The sequence below is a fragment of the Misgurnus anguillicaudatus genome, unplaced genomic scaffold, assembly GCF_027580225.2.
Source record: "Misgurnus anguillicaudatus unplaced genomic scaffold, ASM2758022v2 HiC_scaffold_28, whole genome shotgun sequence".
Classification (NCBI taxonomy): domain Eukaryota; kingdom Metazoa; phylum Chordata; class Actinopteri; order Cypriniformes; family Cobitidae; genus Misgurnus; species Misgurnus anguillicaudatus.
Genome location: NW_027395278.1, coordinates 8,622,882 through 8,641,131, shown reverse-complemented (window position 1 = coordinate 8,641,131; position 18,250 = coordinate 8,622,882). Strand labels below are relative to the sequence as shown.

Sequence of the window (18,250 nt, the reverse complement as noted above, 5' to 3'; positions counted from 1 at the left end):
CTTGAGAACTTTTTACTATTCATTTAATATTAGGCAAGCTTTTAAGTTATCCTTGGTCACTTCTGATTAAAAGCAATACTTTCTTCCGCCGATTCTCCTTTGGAATAGAATAAAATTGTAGTTCGGGCTTCCTCTGACAACTGTTGTTACAGCCAACATCACCAGATATCCCGGGCAAATTGTAAGCTTGTTGTTATCGTCTTGGGAGTGTTTTATTGATCTTTATATGGTAGTTGTGGCTGCTGTGACCATAGACTAAAGCAGAGCACGCAGCGGTGACTGGACACAAAAATGGCGTTGACGACACACAGTGACATCACGTGGTCCGGATGAATACTAATGTGGCATGTATGTACACAATAGCATACAGCTGAGCAGTGTTCTGGATTAGTGGGAGTGGCTTGCAGAGCTGTGCATTTTGGGAGTTGTAGTTTTCCATACAAATGCGCCCTAAATAAAGATTAATGTTTCTACCAGTGAAATGTCCCTTTAAGTCTACAGGGAGTGACAGTGTGCCCACACATGTGCTTCCACAAGTGCACTAATGTTGATGAACAGCTGTTCTTCGCCTGACCTCTGTTACAAAAGAGACTTCCTCTGCCCTTTGTGTGGGCTGCTGTTCTGGCTAATGGTTGGTGATCGTTACACTGAATGTGCAAGATTGTTCATGTCTTTTTCTAAACTCTCAGAGAAAACAATTCCACTGTGTTTTTCTCTAGGGCTCAGGTATTGTCCACTCAGACAGCTAAATGCAGACATATGGATCTCAATAGCTTTGTGCAGGTTAGCAGTTTTATGAAGAAGCCTCAGGGCTTTGTAATTCAGCAGTGCTTCTTTGTTGTTATTTCCTTTTGTTCTACCATATTTTTCTAATCCTTTTTACTTGTAACTTGTAAGCGTCCTTGCAAAATGAATCGAAATGCACACCATCTAATTTACTGGAGCCAAAAGAAAGTATAAATGTTGATATTGGTCGAATTGAGGTTTTCATAAAAATAAGTGCATTAAGCCCTCTTCTAGCGATGTCAATGCTCTAAATAGTTACTTAAAATTTGAAATTATCTTTATTTGTACATATTCTGAGAGGTGTACCGTCCTTAATGCTTAATCTAATACAAAGATGCGTGTTCATCCAAATGGTTAATGGTTGTTTGAGGAGTGTTGCTTTTTTAAATGCATGTTACAAATGACTCAAACTCATAGTGATTTTAGATTGATAAGGACCTCCTAATCAAAGACCCGTAGTACACACACAAGCTGTGCATAAAGCACATAATCGGGGCATTGCGATTCGGATTCGATTTCAAACAAATATTTTTTATGGGGAAACGTGATGCATCGGCACAGCCCTAGCAAAACCGCACATCCAAATAAGGGCTTTACAGAAACCAAGCTCCGTAGGGCACTTGTGCCTCATTGTAGTGACTTTTAAATATGATTGTAGGCAGGCTGGATGTACACACTAACCATTTCCAGGCAACAAATTGCCTCTTTAATAACTCTTTAAGAATGTTACTGTCTTCTCGGCCACTGCAAAATAAATGACGGATCTCTGTTGCCCTTTAATCAATGTGACTTGAGTTGTTTCTTTTTCCTTTCCATTCCCAAGGTGATTTGAATAGTGGAGTGGACCGTGGTGGATTTTAGTGTTCCCTGTTGATTGATTGTCCAATGAAGCCAAGCTTAATGAGCAGTTTTTACATCGCTCTGTGCAGACTGGCAGTAATTTGTCATGAAAAAGAATGAGACAGTAGAAGGGGTCTGTTTGTTACTGCTGTAACCCTTAGTAGTGTACCTTAAATTTATTATGTGCTGGTATAACACTTTCCTTTGAAATAACCAGTAAATAGGCAAGACCTACAAGTTCAAGCTTTTTAGCTTCAAGTGATTCATTTTTGGACTAGCAATTTGACAACAGACCACCAACATTTCCATGCCAAAGTTCAAACATATACAGTACAATTTGCAAAAATTTTAAATTCTTCTTAGAGATGCAGACTGGTCCATTTATTTTCTGAAAATTCTTTTGTTGATTTCAGTATAATGCAGAATCCCAAGCATCTCTTTAGCTGGCACATAAATCTTTGATCACACATACCGTGACACTAAAAATATGTGTACCTTTTGGAATTTCATAGTATTCAAAATACATTTGTCAAAATGTTATCTGGAGTCTTGTTAAGATAATACGTTTGAAGGTTTGACTGATAAAACCCCTCAAACCTTTGGTGTTTGCTCTTCACAAGAAGAACACCTAAAAGAGCTTTCAGAGGAGCTACGATCAAGAATTGTTGCTTTACATGAAGTTGGAAAGGGTTACAAAGTTATTTCAAAGACTTTAGAAATTCACCAGTCTACATTAGGCAAACAATCTACAAATGGAGACGCTTTGGGACTGTTGCTACTCTACCAAGAAGTGAGCGCCCAGTCCAAATGACACCAAGAGCACAATGAAGACTCATCAATGAGGTAAAGAAACAACCCCAAATGACAGCCAAAGATTTTGAAGGCACCATTCGAATTTGGTAACATCTCTGTTCAAGAGTCTACCATACATAAGTCTTTGAACAGGCATCTTTTCTATGGCAGAACACCATGGAGGAAGCTGCTGCTCTCCCAAAAAACATTGCTGTGAGCCTGAAGTTTGCAAAAGAGCACCTTGGAAAACGCCAGTGCTACTGGGGAAATATTTTATGGACTGATGAAACAAAAGTTTAATTGTTTGGGGAAAATACTTTGACTCAAAAAGGACACAGCTTACCAACAGGTAGCATCAATCCCAACAGTGAAGTATGGTGGCTTTGTGTCACAAGTGATGCAAGGCAAGACGAGGTTAGTGGATCCAAATGCAGTTTTTGAGTTTTAATAATAAATCCAAAGAGTACAGAACATAGGCAAGATACATCGAACATAAAACAATGACTCACCAACAGGCAATGAACAGGCAGGGTGTTTAATCTTTTATGAAACTGCTGGAATTCCACAAGAGGGTGATTTAAATCGTTAGACTTTACTCCACAAACATGACACCCAAATATAGAATTATAAGTCTTGAATAAGAAGTGAGAGTCGAACGAATGTTTGGTAGCAAACTAATTGTTTACAGTTTTTATGTCGTAATTCGGTCAGAAACATTAAGATTGTTAGGCGAACAAATCATTAAAAGGCTTGGATATTCCATTTTCTTGGCTTTTGGGGATTTATGATAAATTTGTTTTGGACAATTTCACCAATTGCAATTTCAGCAATCTTGGACAGGACAGAGAGTCTAGGGAATTTAGGAGCAGCCATCTTGGACAGCACAGAGAGACTAGAGAAATCAGGAATGGCCATCTTTGATAGGACAGAGACTAGGGAACTTTGGGAGTTGTACACAACCATTTTGGCAAGGGCAGAGAGTCTATGGAGCTTGAGAGTGGCTATGTTGGCTGACCTACAGGACACAGGAAACTCAAATGTGACCATCTCGACTTTGATAGGAAACTCTGGAAACATGGATACACGCCTTATGGTCAGGACAGGAAATTCAGGGAATTGGACGTAGCCAACTTGGTTAAGACAGGAAGCTTATAAACCTCGGCTTCAGTCTTTTCAGCTGTCTCGGCTGTGGGCTCTGGCATGGCTGCAACCATTTCAGGTGATTCAAGTGACTCATCATGGGCTTGAGAGACTTCTTTTGGAACAGAAGAGCAGAAAGCAGACCAAACACACCACACAGCCATGCAAACACAGGAAGCATAGAAGACAAAGGACATACCTCAGACACATGGAGACCACTGGACTAGGAACACTTAATGCTTACACTAACACCAGTGGCGTATCCACCAGACTGGAAACCAGCCATCTGGTCCTGAAGTTCACCAGAAACAATGTAGAGGCGGCCATCTTGTGAACAGGCTCGGGTGCAGCGACCATCTTGTGAACAGGCATGGGTGCGTTGGCCATCTTGTGAACAGGCTCGGGTGCGCCGGCCATCTTGGGAACTGACTCTGGTGTGGCGGCCATCTTAGGAACTGTCTTGGATGCGATGGCCACCTTGGGAACTGACTCAGATTGAGATCTTGGGAACTGCCAACAACAAAGCATGATTCAAGAATTGTTTAACTCTCTGGGGTCGCGTGCGGCATCCCTCTTTATTTTTCAATCACTCCTCAAAGAGATTTAAATTACTCTGCTGATTTTAGACATACAGATATAATTTATACATCATTTAAAACGTTAAAGTGTCTGGGTTTTTTCTGTCCACTCCCAATAAAATCAGAATGTTGTGCTTTTTGTAAAATTAATAAAATAAACATGATGCGCGTTCTGTTCTCTCTCCCTCAGTGAAGTCCTTCTAGAAACGCAAAAGAAAAATGAACTGCAACTTAACGAATACTTGTCATACAAACAAAAGATTAATGTCTACATAATGCTTATAATGTCCTATTTTAAATGATGTAAGTAAAATAAATCGAAAACAAATATTCTCATTCGGTGTAAACTGTATGAGAAGAAGAAGAGGTTCCGTCTTTCTCCTGTTTACTGATTATCTGAAATGAGCTGAGATCACTACGCCCCGCTCCATGGAACTGAATGAGCAGAGACATCATTATGCATAGCTTTTGCCTCTGTAGTCAATGAACAAACCCATTCCATTCTCTACATTCCTTGATATGCTGAGTTGTTTCATCCGAGTGCACCAAACATGCCATCTAAATCCTTATTTACTTGCATATGTGTGTCACTAAAAGTTCCCCAGACGCGAGTGTTTTCTTTGTGCTTCCGTCAAACAGTACACACGAAGGGCACACACATACACAAACACACAGGTCAGGAAATTTGACAAGCTTTTTAGTAATCTTTTAAAAGACGTGATTCCAAACAGCACATCTCAATCGTTATTTACTCGATGCATATATATCTGCGCACAGCAAGTTTATTAAACACAGGATCACACGCATGTCCACGCATTCCTTTGTGCTGCTTTCACTATCAACATGTGACGCCGCAATGGCGGCTGTGTTAACAAACATTGATAAGTTGACCACACTCGCTCATCCCTTGCTGTGTTTCTACTGTAATGATAAAAAACACAAATAAGTGTCCAGACAACGAAGGTCAGTTCATCTTTTGTGCTTTTTACTGTGCAATAGTAAAACTTTCGCTGGCCAACCAAACACTAACCCTGGGTTCATTTTTACGTTGACCAAAGAGTACCTTTACCAGAGTGCAATAACAACTCAATCCACTACATCCCTTACTAAATTTACCATGGTCATAACAGAGATGCGTGGATTGATCCAAAATGAGCGGGTGCCTGTGTTCACCCATGGTTATTCGCGGTTACCAGTCATCCAAAAATATTTTTTATAATATTTGGGTTGCGGTCAGTCTGTTCGTTTGAAATAAAGATGTCAATTAGCCAGTGCTTAATTTGTAAAACACTAGGTGCCGGAATGCAAAAGGCATATTAAAGCAGAGGGGATAGGTCTTGGAATGCACAAAAAAATGGTGCTGAAAACGGTCAAAGATTAGTGTAGTACAGGGAGTATGTTATGTTTACATTTATGTGTTTACCTTTATGCATTACTTTTGCACCTTTCGTTTAGATTACTCAACCGTTTTTGACCCTCATAAACGGAGTCGTTCGTAAACGCTGCAGATGTTTTAGTTTGAGAACTTCGGGGTTGTGCTGCAGTGTTAATTAACGTAGACAGAGTTTAAACAAACAGCTGGTTTTAACATGACAACGCATCAATTTCAAAGTTAAAATGATTTATTCTAGTAAATGGAGGTTTGCAATGGAGGTTTTGCCCAATAAACATCTACCAACAAACTACTAAAATTAGAAATTAATTTAAAGAAATGTGTTTTTTTTTATTAATTCTGCTCAAAATAGTGATGGTCAACCCGGATCTTTTTAAGGATACGGGTTAATCTGAGTCACTCACTAATATGATCCGGGTTGCGCGAGTCACTTGAGTCACTTGGTCAAAATCTCCCAGTTCCAATCGCTAATACTAATGCAACCAAGCAACTCAGATCAAGCATGCAGCTACGAGTCTACGACTCCTCTGCTCGCAAAAAAGGGCTCATGTGACCTGAGGAACTTGTAAAAAAACATGCATGTCCGTGGTAACATTATCAATAACATAATTGTAAAAGTTCGGTGTGTGTGTTTAGTTTCATTTCATAACGACAAATATATCAACACCACGTTTAAAAGATGTGAGGCTTTGTTGAATTGGGACGTGAGAGGAATATGTCCTGTTTCAGATTGACTTACAAGATCCACGATAGGCTTCAGTTAATGCAGCCACACAGTCACTCATCCGCGCAAGAACATGATCTTGTGAGTGAGTCCCAGACAGAGCCGCTCGCCCGCTCCTGCACGGGTCCTGTGAGTGAACCACTCACGTCACTCTGAGTGACTCTGTTAACAAGAGGAGCCGTGTACGTCCGTCGGTGGCGGATCTTTACAGCAGCACTGCTGAAACAGTCCTCGTATTTAAAAATTTTAAACATTTGCAGCTTCTACCCAAAACATTGTGCCAGTCAAATATTGCAACAGATTAGCCTACATGAGTCAGTGGGTTAATAACACGAGCAAGGCTCGTCGGATTCAAGCTCTATGAGTTGAGTCACTCTCTGTGTGAATCCCCGAGCCGCCGACCAACTCATTGTCGCACGCACGCATCCCTTTGTACTCGGACTCGGAGCTGCAGAAAATTACGAGTGAGCTTTTGGCTCACTCGGGACCCCCAGTCGACATTTGGTGATGTAAATTAACTCGTTGTTGCAAGTTATAGAACATATGGCAGCTTATGTAGAGTTATGTGTTGTAATTCTGTTGTAAACATTTGAAGAGCTTTGTGTTTGATCCAATTTCTCAGTTTTAAAGCAAATCTGAGAGGACTCAACTGACTCGGGTTATGGTCACTTAGGACTCATGGTTCTCGAGTCATTTTAGGGATCGGGTTAAATGATCCGAGTTTCGAGTGACTCGCTCATCACTAGCTCAAAAACGCTCAAGAGGTCACACTAAACACAGACTATGCCTAAAGACATTTAGACCTGATTTTTTTTTACATGTTTCCTGTATTTTCTGTTTGTATCTTAACAAAATAGATTGAAAAATAAACATGGATGGACATTAAAACTTCTAAAACAACAAGCCTGGCGGTGGTGGCCCCCTAAGACTTTTGCATAGTACTGTAAGTCATTTGATATGTTATAAAAAGCCTGCTTGCACAATGATTGTAGACTGGGGTGAATTCCAGATGATTTATTATGGCTGAAAAAAATTCAAACAGCACTGGAAAAGAAACATAAATCAATACTTGTTCTACTTGTACAGGTTAAAGGGAGGCTGGCAGAGCACAGAACCTATTCTCTTAACCATAGTCAGAAATGTTCACATAAGTTTTTATTTCTAGAAGTTTATATTACAAAGCCATAGGTTGAAACAATTCTAATATCCACATTTATTACATTAACTTGAACTTGTTGTTTAACTGTTAATGTAAATTATGTTAAAGTTGTTTTGTAGTTGCTAGGGTGCTGTTATGTAGATGCTAAGGTGTAGTGTTTTAAATATGTGGTTTCTATGATGTCCTGGATGGTTTTAACGGTGATCTTCTACAAGTCAGAGCACACATAAGTGTTCATTTTCTCGTTTTTAAAACTTTGGACTATATATAACTTTTGGAAGAATTAAAATTAATATTGCAATATGCATTTTGCCATATGCACATCTGCTTTATTTCTATCATTTCTGTATTTTGTGCACCCCCGAGCAGCAATGTTTTGAAAGTGGTACAGAGCCATAAAATCGAATAACCTATGAATAGTTTGAACAGTTATCACTGCAAATGATTAAAGAGCACCTATTATGCTAACAAATTAGCACGTTAGCACGTTATTGTAATATCCCATAGTACATACATGTTATTAAAACTTGAACTAATGCATTGTGAGTGTTTTAAATTGCTTACATACCTCACAGATTTCTCCCTGTCTGGGAAACGCTCGGATTTAGTTCCTGTCTCTGCCTCCCAAAATGTCTAGTGTATTCGGATTGGTCAGATGACCTACTCAACTGTTATTGGTCAACTGGGTTAGGCGTGTGTTTGAAAGGTTACGCCCCTGACTACGCGTGGGTTTTCCGCTCATACAAGACTGAGAGTCACATGCAACATAAACAAGCAGTTATATTTCTCTATAAACGATGGTGTCTGTACTGCCTTACCACTTCGAGCTCGATCCAGAGAGTTCAGACGGCCGTTACGATATAAACGATCTCCGTCAATGAACGCGATTGGATTTAACTTTTTTAGGTGGCTTTAGCTCTGCCAGAATGCTAAACGAAGAAGAAAATGTGTTACAAAGACATCCAAAAGGTAATTATAATGTACTACATTACTGTGCAAACTATATGGAAACACCAAATGCAGCACATAGAAAGTATTCATTGAAATGATTATAAAACTATTTCATTTGGTAATTTCTACATTATTTTACCATAGTAAACTTTATTATAAAAGACTGCTTACATACTATATTACTGTGCAAACTATATGGAAACACCAAATGTAGCACATAGAAAGTATTCGTTGAAATGATTATAAAACTATTTCACTTGGTAATTTCTACATTATTTTACTATAGTAAACTTTATTATAAAAGACTGCTTACATACTATATTACTGTGCAAACTATATGGAAACACCAAATGTAGCACATCGAAAGTATTAATTGAAATGAATGTTAGTTCTACATTATTTCACTATGGTAAAATTTATTATGAAAGACTGCTTACTTATACGTGCTATGTTTTTACTTATTAGGTTTTAAGGAGAATGCAACAGGTTCCAGGGCCTCTTACCTGTGTGATTCCTCATCCAGGTTTTGCACTAATTGTCTAAATCCCTACACACCGAACATTTATTGTACAGACTATAAGCCTTTGAGGCGCAGGACTAGAGTGAGTTTTATTACATTTTTAAACTAATAACACTAAAGTATCATTATAGTAACAAAGTACCCAAAAGAACAAAAGATGTAACTTTAAAGAAAATATAGTACTCAGTCAAAAGTTTTTTTTATTTATTACAAATATATATTTAAATGTTAAACAATATACAAATAAACATACTTTAGTAACCATATTGTGCTCTTTCAAAAATTGTTCAATTCACTTCTTACAGCTATCTATTCTATACAGATAAATGGCATATCAAAGCTTTGTCAGCTGGTGCTATTTAAGACGACACTATAGGGTTATCATCCTATCATGTGGTGTTCTCCAGATACGCTTGGAGCTTCCTGATCTGACTGGTCAGTATGTTGGCTTCAGACGACCCCTACACTGAAGATGGCATGCAATCACGTCCTCCTTTGAAGGTCTCTCAAACTGTGATGCCAGGTCCATTGGAATCGGGGTTTCCTTCAGCTTATCTTCAAATACCTCATCAAACACAAGCCTGATCACATCATCCACATAACTGTAGAAATATTGCAGTCAATAAATCTTTTTTGATCATTTATTTCCCTGCTTCATACATTAAGTTTTATTTATGAATATATTTGAAATAAAAACATTACTGCTTACAGTATGTCACTTGTGTGTTTTGGGAACATAGCCTTGTAATTTCCCTCTCCTGCTTTTGTTACGGCTTGGTAACATTGTAATGGATGGCTGCAAGGTACAACCTGTAAAAATATAAACAAGCAATACATTTATTGTAAAAGTAAATACTACTTTATTTAACACAGTTACTAAAATACTTAAATACCTGCACAGCATTCCAATAAATGGGAAAATCCATTTTTTAGCTGCAAATCTGAAATCTCAGGCTACGGACGGCAAAGGCATCCACTGATGATGGTGATGGAAACATTGTGAAACAATGCTACTGCCTGGGTTCCTATGATTATGCAGAGAAAAAAACTTTGTCATCATCAGTTATACATTTAAAGGAATAGTCTACCCTTTTGCCATATTAAACTATGTTATTACCTCAACTTATTTAATACATATCTATCTTTTTTCAATGTGTGCACTGTACAGCGCGTCATGAATGTGTTAGTATTTAGCCTAGACCAATTCATTCCTATGGTACCAAACAGGGAAGTCACCAAACACTTCCGTGTTTTCCCTATTTAAAGACTGGTACATGAGGAGTTATACCAGTAAGTATGGTGCCACAAAATAAAACTTTTTTTGGTACCATAGGAATGAATGGGGCTAGGCTAAATGCTAACACATTCACAACGCGCTGTACAGTGCACACATTGAAAAAATATAGGTATGTATTAATTTGTAATGGAATTATCTCAGCTTTTTGCTCAAAATTGGGTGTTTTTGAAGAAACCTACCCATATTTGAGAGGTGATGAAAAGAGAACTAATGAATGTAGGATGAAACAGGTTTTTTTAAAGCAGAGGGTCTGTTCTTCATTTGTTATATTATTTGTTTTTATATTTAAAGAAGAACATTTTCTGGAAGGCATTAAACTCTTATGAAAATCATGAAAAATGCTGGTGCGGAAAGAGTTAAAGATTAGGGGTGTGACGAGATTTCGTGCGATGAGATCTTGCGAGATTAATTGTGTCTTGCGAGATTAATTATGTTACTAGATCACGAGATTCTCTCTTTAATGTGCTATTTTGTTTGGGTTTCCAATAATGTTCGTTTGGGAACTCGTATGTGTCAGATGTGAAGTCTCAGCAGATTAAACCCTCACTCAGAGTTTACATGATTTAATGTCTGCATATTCTTGCTCAAGAATGACAGTGGCTGTATCATTTCTATTGTAAAGAAATTGACATATATTATATGAAGAGTTTGGTTCCAAAACGCGATAAACGCCATTTTTGAAAAAAATGAGTTACTGCCAAAATCAGTATTATATCAGGTCAGTAGTTAAAAGTAAATTCTTAATTTTACGCAAAATCCAATATCCGCCGTGTTATTCTGTCATCTTTTCTCCCTTTTTTCCCAAAATGCGACAAACGCCACTCCCCCTTTTTTACAGAACGCAATAAATCCATTTCTGATATTACAGCCCACCAGTCACGCAATGTAAACAAACAATGGCGGACGCGCTGAGTACACGGAGTCCTAGTTTTCCTCATCTACTTTGTACTTCGTGATCAACAAACAAAAACAAAATAATACTTTAATTGCATTGATAAACCTGTGATGGTTTTCTGTGATGGGAAAGAAACGTAAGCCACCAGCATCTAATAATTTCCCTGAGAGGCACTCGGGCGACGGGTGCTTGTTCTCCCGACAGCATGAAGCTTCTCATGCTAACACATTGACCCCAGAGGATCTTATGAAAAACTTTCCATAACTTTACTCAAAGTCAACGAAAATCGAGCAGGACCAAAAACATTTTACAGCTGATCGCTGTGAAAGACGTTAAGCGACGACGTCAAGTAACCGCAATGACAGTGATCTTAATATGACAAAGTAAGTGTTTTGATTAATGCCATTAATGTTTATATTTTTAATTAGTGTGTACAACTAGTCAACTAAACGAATATAACATGGCAAAGATGAATGCACATTTATATAGGCTATTGATTCAATAGATTTATAGCATTTTGAATAAAAACTTGTCATGGATTTATTGCATTTTGTGGAAAAAATAATCCGTTTTTATAATAAATCTTTGAAAATCAACTTATGGATTTGAATTTTTTATGTTTTTATAACCTAAAGATGCTATGTGAAAGTTTGTAACAGAAAATAGTTGTTTTCATCTTGTCACTTTCTTGGTATAGAAAACACGTTTTTACCAAAATTTGTTAAAATGGATTTATTGCGTTTTGGAACCAAACTCTTCATATATTCTAATGGATTTAAACATTGTTTGGCTAAAAATAACCCATCTAAAGTGAAAGTGAAGATAGCATCCGCGATATGAGTCCACTATCACCCCCTGCAGGCATTTGTTATAATACATAATGCTTTTTATTTATAGACCACAAATGTGATGTTTGTTAATGTAATGTTGTTTATTCTAACTTGGTTAAGATGCTTTATTTGAACCAATTATTATTGCATCTTCGTTTTTATGTAATTTTAATAATAACGGCTTATATGAAGTTTATAGGAGGTCTGGGACCCCCCCAGACCCCCCTCAATTCGAACACTGCTCTAATGTACACAACTTCATTACTGTCATGGTTCTGCCATCTTGTCCTTTGTTTAATCTAGTCTTGTGGCAGAATCATGACAGATCCATGTTTTGTGTGGGTTCACGTGGTCTTAGTATTGGTTTACTGGACCACGTGTTCCCTGTGTCTTGTCTCTTTTACCCCGCTCCCTTGTCATCCTCCTCATTGTTTGATTCTTATCACCTGCTCCCCTCTTGATTTGTTACCCTATTTAATCCTCTTGTATTCATTGTCCTGTGCTTGTGCATTGTTCCAAAGTCCTGTAAGTACGCTGTCCTAAGTCTAGTCTAGTCAAGTGTATAATATAGTTGTGTTTTGTCAAGTTCATTGTTTAGTGTAGCCCTGTTTTGTGTTTTAGTGTAGTTTAGTGTCTACCCTGATTAGTGTTCACTCTTGTTCAAGTTGTCCTGTTTCTGTTGTTTTGCCCCCTCGTGGGTATTATTTTCTGTTTATTTGATATTAAAAGTCTTTTGTTAATCCACTGCTGTCTGCATTTGGGTTCATCCTACACATCCACATAACAATTACATTACAAATGTCTCTGAAACATGAGCGTAAGTCCAATTGTAGCTTATTTAACACACATTTGTGCTGGCAAACCCAAGCTGTGATCAAACTAAATCTATTAGTATGATTTTGCAAAAACTGTACTACAACTTCAGACTAAAACTTTTAAATGTCAGATTATAGCATTAGCCCAATTGAAATTGAAGTTATAAAGCACATATAAATGCATCTAAAAACATCCCTTGCTTCTGATCTCTCCATCCTCTTTCTTTTTTGTGACAGGTTTTCTTTCCCGCAGTTGCTCAACCTCCTCATCCTCTCTGGAGTCCAGACAAACTTCATCTAGGCGACAGCCACGGACACTTCAACAGCAAAGACTGCCTCTACGCCCTTGGCAAGAACGAACCCCTCCGAGTGCCAGATCCACACCACCATCCCGCTCTCTAACCGCCACCCCACATTCTGGTACTTACTAATTGCAAATTTTTTGAACTGATTTTATGTTTAAATTTTATGTTGAATCTGAGGCGTTTTTTTTAAGTCAGTTTGTGCACGAAATACGAGAATATGTGTGTACTGTACTGCATAAGGACAGAAATCCCTTAGAGGCTGTTTACACTTGGCATTAACATGCATTTTCGTCATCAGTTCACAAGTTTTGTGTTTATATTTAATATTTAAGTACATTAAACATCTAGTATTTTTTTACTTTTACTTAAGTAAAAAGTACTTTTGTACTTTCACTCAAGAAAGTAAAAGTACACAATTTTTATGTAATTAGGTATTAAATCAATTTTAATATGCAATATAAAAGGAATACACAGTATGATTCTATGCTTCAGAATGTAATGAACATTTTTAGTAAAGTATTTTTCCCCAAGACAAACACTCAAAATTTACTCAAAGTACTCAAGTAGTGTCCGTCTCTGATTCATTGTTTGGTTGAATTTATTGTTAGGGACAATTCAGTGCTCCCTGGATATTGGTAGGGACATGTCCATAGTGCCCTACCCAAATCAATTCATTTGCATCCAGTGATCAAACAACGCTGATTGCTGCCCCATTTTGCATCTTTATCATTGCCCCTATGTGTGTTTCCACACCCCTCTCCCTCTTGGTCCAACAGATAATGCTTCTCACAAGCAGCTTGCTGCATCCTTTCAAAGCAAAAAAAAGCTGATTTATGCATTGCACCTGCTTCTCACTTATACTTGTGCGGTGGGGCCCCAGCTGATGCAAATATTGCATGCCAAAATTAATTGACTCTTTCTGTGGGTTCACACCAGATGCAATTGGGGCGTCAAAACGCGCTATTCGTGCGTAGTTGGACCCTTGAACATTTTGAGTTTACTCGCTTCATTCTAGTCATTCAGGACATTCACACGGAAATTCACATCATGGGAGGGGCTTCCACTCGCTTCCTGTAATCACATCACTACTAGAGAAAGCTCCTGATTGGTTAACGTGGCACGTTTTTCAGCCAAAGTTCAGATTTTTCAACTTGCGCGTTTCCCGCGGCAACGTTCAATTAGTGTTATTCGGGCGAACTAGACGCACGAATGAGGCGGAATCGTGTCTATCGCGCTGCGCTAAATGCCTTACTTGCGCCGCGAGACCTCCAGACGCCTGTAAATGCATCTTTACATTGACTTTACATTGAAATCCCTTGCGCTTAACACCTCGATCACGGCTGGTGTGAACGCAACATTATGTTTCTCAAAGCAGATTGGTCTCTTTAAGCGAGTTCCCAATACGCCTGTCACTGAAGTGACCGACTGAAAGGAAACCTTATTGTTACATTCTTATAGTGTTACAAATAAAATTAACAAATCTTAGCTACCTAGTATTAGTGAAGTGGTCAGCAGTCTTTTTGCCTGCACCTAAACTCTGCCCTTTAAAAAATATCACAATGTTTACTAACTGAAAAAGAGTCTATTTACAGACACATTTTTACAAAACAGAGTGATCAGATCTGTCCCAAGAACTTATTGTATATTTGAAGAAAGTAATTATATCTGTAGTCCTATTACTAGCAGAGATTAATTTGCTTTTATCTGAGAGAGAAAATTATCAAATTCTAGTACAGTACAAATTATAGCACAGTGTAGTACAGTGCAGTGCAGTACAATACAGAATAGTATTATCTAAGAATTTGTATATTAATTGGGCTGTTACATATAACATATAACAAATATAATTTTTCCATCAGTAATTGCTCGGAGCAGGACCCCTTCAGCAAGCAGTGCAACACATGAGAACCCAGAGGTGCATTTGGGAGAGCGAGTGTTGGTGGTGGGACAGAGGACAGGAATTGTTCGATTTTACGGCAAGACCAGTTTTGCTCCAGGTATGATACTGTTGCCTCCGGATTTGCTAACACCATTTTGCTCTTATAGACCCTTTTACAGCTCACGTGATCAAATAGCCTGCGCGCGCATTTGGGCAACGGAAGTGGTGTTATTCCCCATTGGTTCTAACTTGGTAGCAACTTAGGAAGTTTATTAAAACGGTTTCCCAACATCAAAATGTCCGGTTGTTGCGTTTGGTTGCACTAATATAATATAATAATATACGTATATATGTATCTGGCAACTTTATTTTTGGCCATCTGCTAACGTCTTCTGGTAGCTGTGTTAAAAATGTTGATAAAGTCAAACTTTTTAAAATAACTTACTGTTTGTGTTGCTTCACTGTTGATTTTTACGATACTTCCGTTGCCTAAATGCGCGCACATACGCTGCCACGTCATCATTGTGTACAAACAGTAAAAGGGTCTATAAGGTCTCCATAGGTCGGGGGTGATTGTAGATTCAATTTTTTTTTTGCCAATGTTTTTGGATCTCTCAACTCTGTATAATCTCAGGATGAATTGAAGCCATATTTCAGTAAGAGCATAAATGTATATTATTGCACAATGGAGAAGCATTTAATAAATTAGTTAACTCTCTGGGTTGTACAAATATGACGCACTTTCAATAAAGATTAATGTTTGTATGGGTGAAAGGCTCCTTTAAAAACGCAAAGGCTCTAATGTAAACACCACATAATTGTTGTTTTAGAGGTGCTTAATGCCCTGGGGTAAAATCTATATTTCTTTTAATGTACCCTCTCTGCTATTTGCACATGAATAGAATAACGTTCTGTGATTTCCACATTGTTTACCATAGAGAAACGGTTTGCTTGTTTGTTCCTGCATTACAAAGCTTTTGAAATGGATAACTAGATTTACTTAAAGCACAGGATTTGGTATTCATTTGCTAAGGCTTGGGGTGTGCTTTGAGATGACAGATTGGAGGTTATTTACCCAAGCCCAGGTCGGCAATCGAACTGCTGTTTTCAAAATGTGTCTTTGTGCTGTTTGTTCTTTTAACAGGATTTTGGTTGGGGATTGAGTTGGACAAGCCAAGCGGAAAGAATGACGGCTTAGTTGGAGGAGTGCGATACTTCAGCTGTCCCCCAAAACACGGAGTCTTTGCCCCACCCTCACGAGTTCAGAGGCAAGTGTACCATGCAAGATTTGCACTCTGTACAGTATGAGTATTTCTGGCCGATTGTGTCTTAAATTGTTAAACAGACATCCCGACCTTTCTGTACAAAGGCATTAATAGGATTGTGCATCGACATTTGCGAGTCATTTCAGCATGAGGGAAGAAACAGCCACCACAGAAAATAATCACCATGCAATCTAAATGTAGCACCCGTACTGCCACTCTGCTAATTACTTGCATGAAAATGGTGGGTGCTTGGGTTCGTTATAGCTTAGGTGGATACCAAGAAGGTGCACCTAATAAGTTTTTAATAAGTTGTAAACCTTTTGACCATAAAATATTTAAAAATAATGAGATTAGTTTTAGTTTAACAAAAAATAGGGTTAGCCCTGGTTTATTTAAACCACAGAATTGAGCAAATAGAATATAAAACTTTTTCCCAAAACAAAATATCAACAAATATACAAAATAAATAACCAAAAAATTCCCCAAATACCTAAACAATAGCCTGGTACAAATTAGCTAGAAACCTCAATAGTTTCAATCACACGTTGTACATCAAATGAATAATATAAAAGTTCTCCTCCCTTATCTCTTTCTCAACAATTGAATATACACAGAGAACTTTACAATAAACAATACAACGTCGCCACATGTACTGAAACAACTCTTAGCACGTGCAATGGCGGTGGGCCCACTCACACATACACACACTCACGTTTCAGTTACTCAGAGTACTTCTTGGAACGAAGAAAAAACATGTTCCAGGCCTGTATTAGTCTTGCAAAAACATTGAGTGCGCTGAACAAACTGGCAAAACATTGAGTATGGCAAGCCGTTTTAACTTTTATTCATTCGTAGGATATGAATTTGTGATATCAACAATTCAATTTTCACTAGTTAAAATTGTAATTCTTGATATCAGATATTACATTTCTACTAGTAACAATGGCAATTCTTGATATCAACAATTACATTCCCACTAGTAACAATGTTAATTCTTGATATCAGCAATTTAATTCTTGATATCAACAATTACATTCCCACTAGTAACAATGTTAATTCTTGATATCAGCAATTTAATTCTTGATATCAACAATTCAATTCTTGATATCAACAATTCAATTCTTGATATCAACAATTCAGTTCTTGATATCAACAATTCAATTCTTGATATCAACAATTAAGTTATTGATATCAACAATCAAGTTATTGATATCTGTAATTGTATTTTCACTAGTGAAATGTCACCATAGGTTGCCATTCAAATTCAATTGTTGATATCAAGAATTACATTTTCACTAGTAACAATGTTAATTCTTGATATCAACAATTCAATTCTTGATATCAACAATTCAATTCTTGATATCAACAATTCAATTCTTGATATCAACAATTCAATTCTTGATATCAACAATTCAGTTCTTGATATCAAGAATTACATTTTCACTAGTAACAATGTTAATTCTTGATATCAACAATTCAATTCTTGATATCAACAATTCAATTCTTGATATCAACAATCGAGTTCTTGATATCAAGAATTCAATTGTTACTAGTTAAAATGTTAATTCTTGATATCAATAATTCGATTGTCACTAGTGACAATTTTAATTTCTGATATCATGAATGGGATTGTTACTAGTAAGAAAGCCATTTTAGATATCTGAAATGATATTGATATCAGAAATACAATTTCAGATAACAGAAATTAACATTGTTACTAGTGACAATCAAATTATTGATATCACGAATTAACATTTTAACTAGTAACAATTGAATTCTTGATATCAAGAACTCGATTGTTGATATCAATAATTTAATTCTTGATATCAAGAATTGAATTGTTGATATCAACAATTAACATTGTTACTAGTGGAAATGTAATTCTTAATATCAAGAATTGAATTTGAATGGCAGCCTATGGTGATATTTCACTAGTGAAAATACAATTACATATATCAAAAATTTAATTGTTGATATGAAGAATTGAATTGTTGATATGAAGAATTAAATTGTTGATATGAAGAATTAACATTGTTACTAGTGGAAATGTAATTGTTGATAACAAGAATTGCCATTGTTAC

At 37.2% G+C, this 18,250-nt stretch overlaps 1 protein-coding gene and 1 long non-coding RNA gene across 4 annotated transcripts in view; one reads left to right on the top strand and one right to left on the bottom strand.

The window, feature by feature from the left end:
• Positions 1 to 18,250, top strand: part of LOC129416908 (CAP-Gly domain-containing linker protein 4) — a 127,663-nt gene that overhangs the window by 64,125 nt on the left and 45,288 nt on the right. Inside the window, exons 10-12 of one of the 3 annotated variants that reach the window (XM_073864882.1) lie at positions 12,958 to 13,140; positions 14,885 to 15,022; positions 16,049 to 16,172. In XM_073864882.1, coding sequence (XP_073720983.1) covers positions 12,958 to 13,140; positions 14,885 to 15,022; positions 16,049 to 16,172 — 445 coding nt within the window. Of the gene's footprint in view, positions 1 to 8,828; positions 8,966 to 9,290; positions 9,423 to 12,957; positions 13,141 to 14,884; positions 15,023 to 16,048; positions 16,173 to 18,250 lie in introns of those variants that run through there. The other 2 variants (XM_073864883.1, XM_073864884.1) reach the window with 2 other exon arrangements.
• Positions 9,350 to 10,011, bottom strand: LOC141362595 (uncharacterized). Its single transcript, XR_012368323.1, has 3 exons — positions 9,777 to 10,011; positions 9,593 to 9,693; positions 9,350 to 9,485 (listed from the first exon to the last, which is right to left on the bottom strand). It is a non-coding gene; the product is annotated as an uncharacterized lncRNA (long non-coding RNA).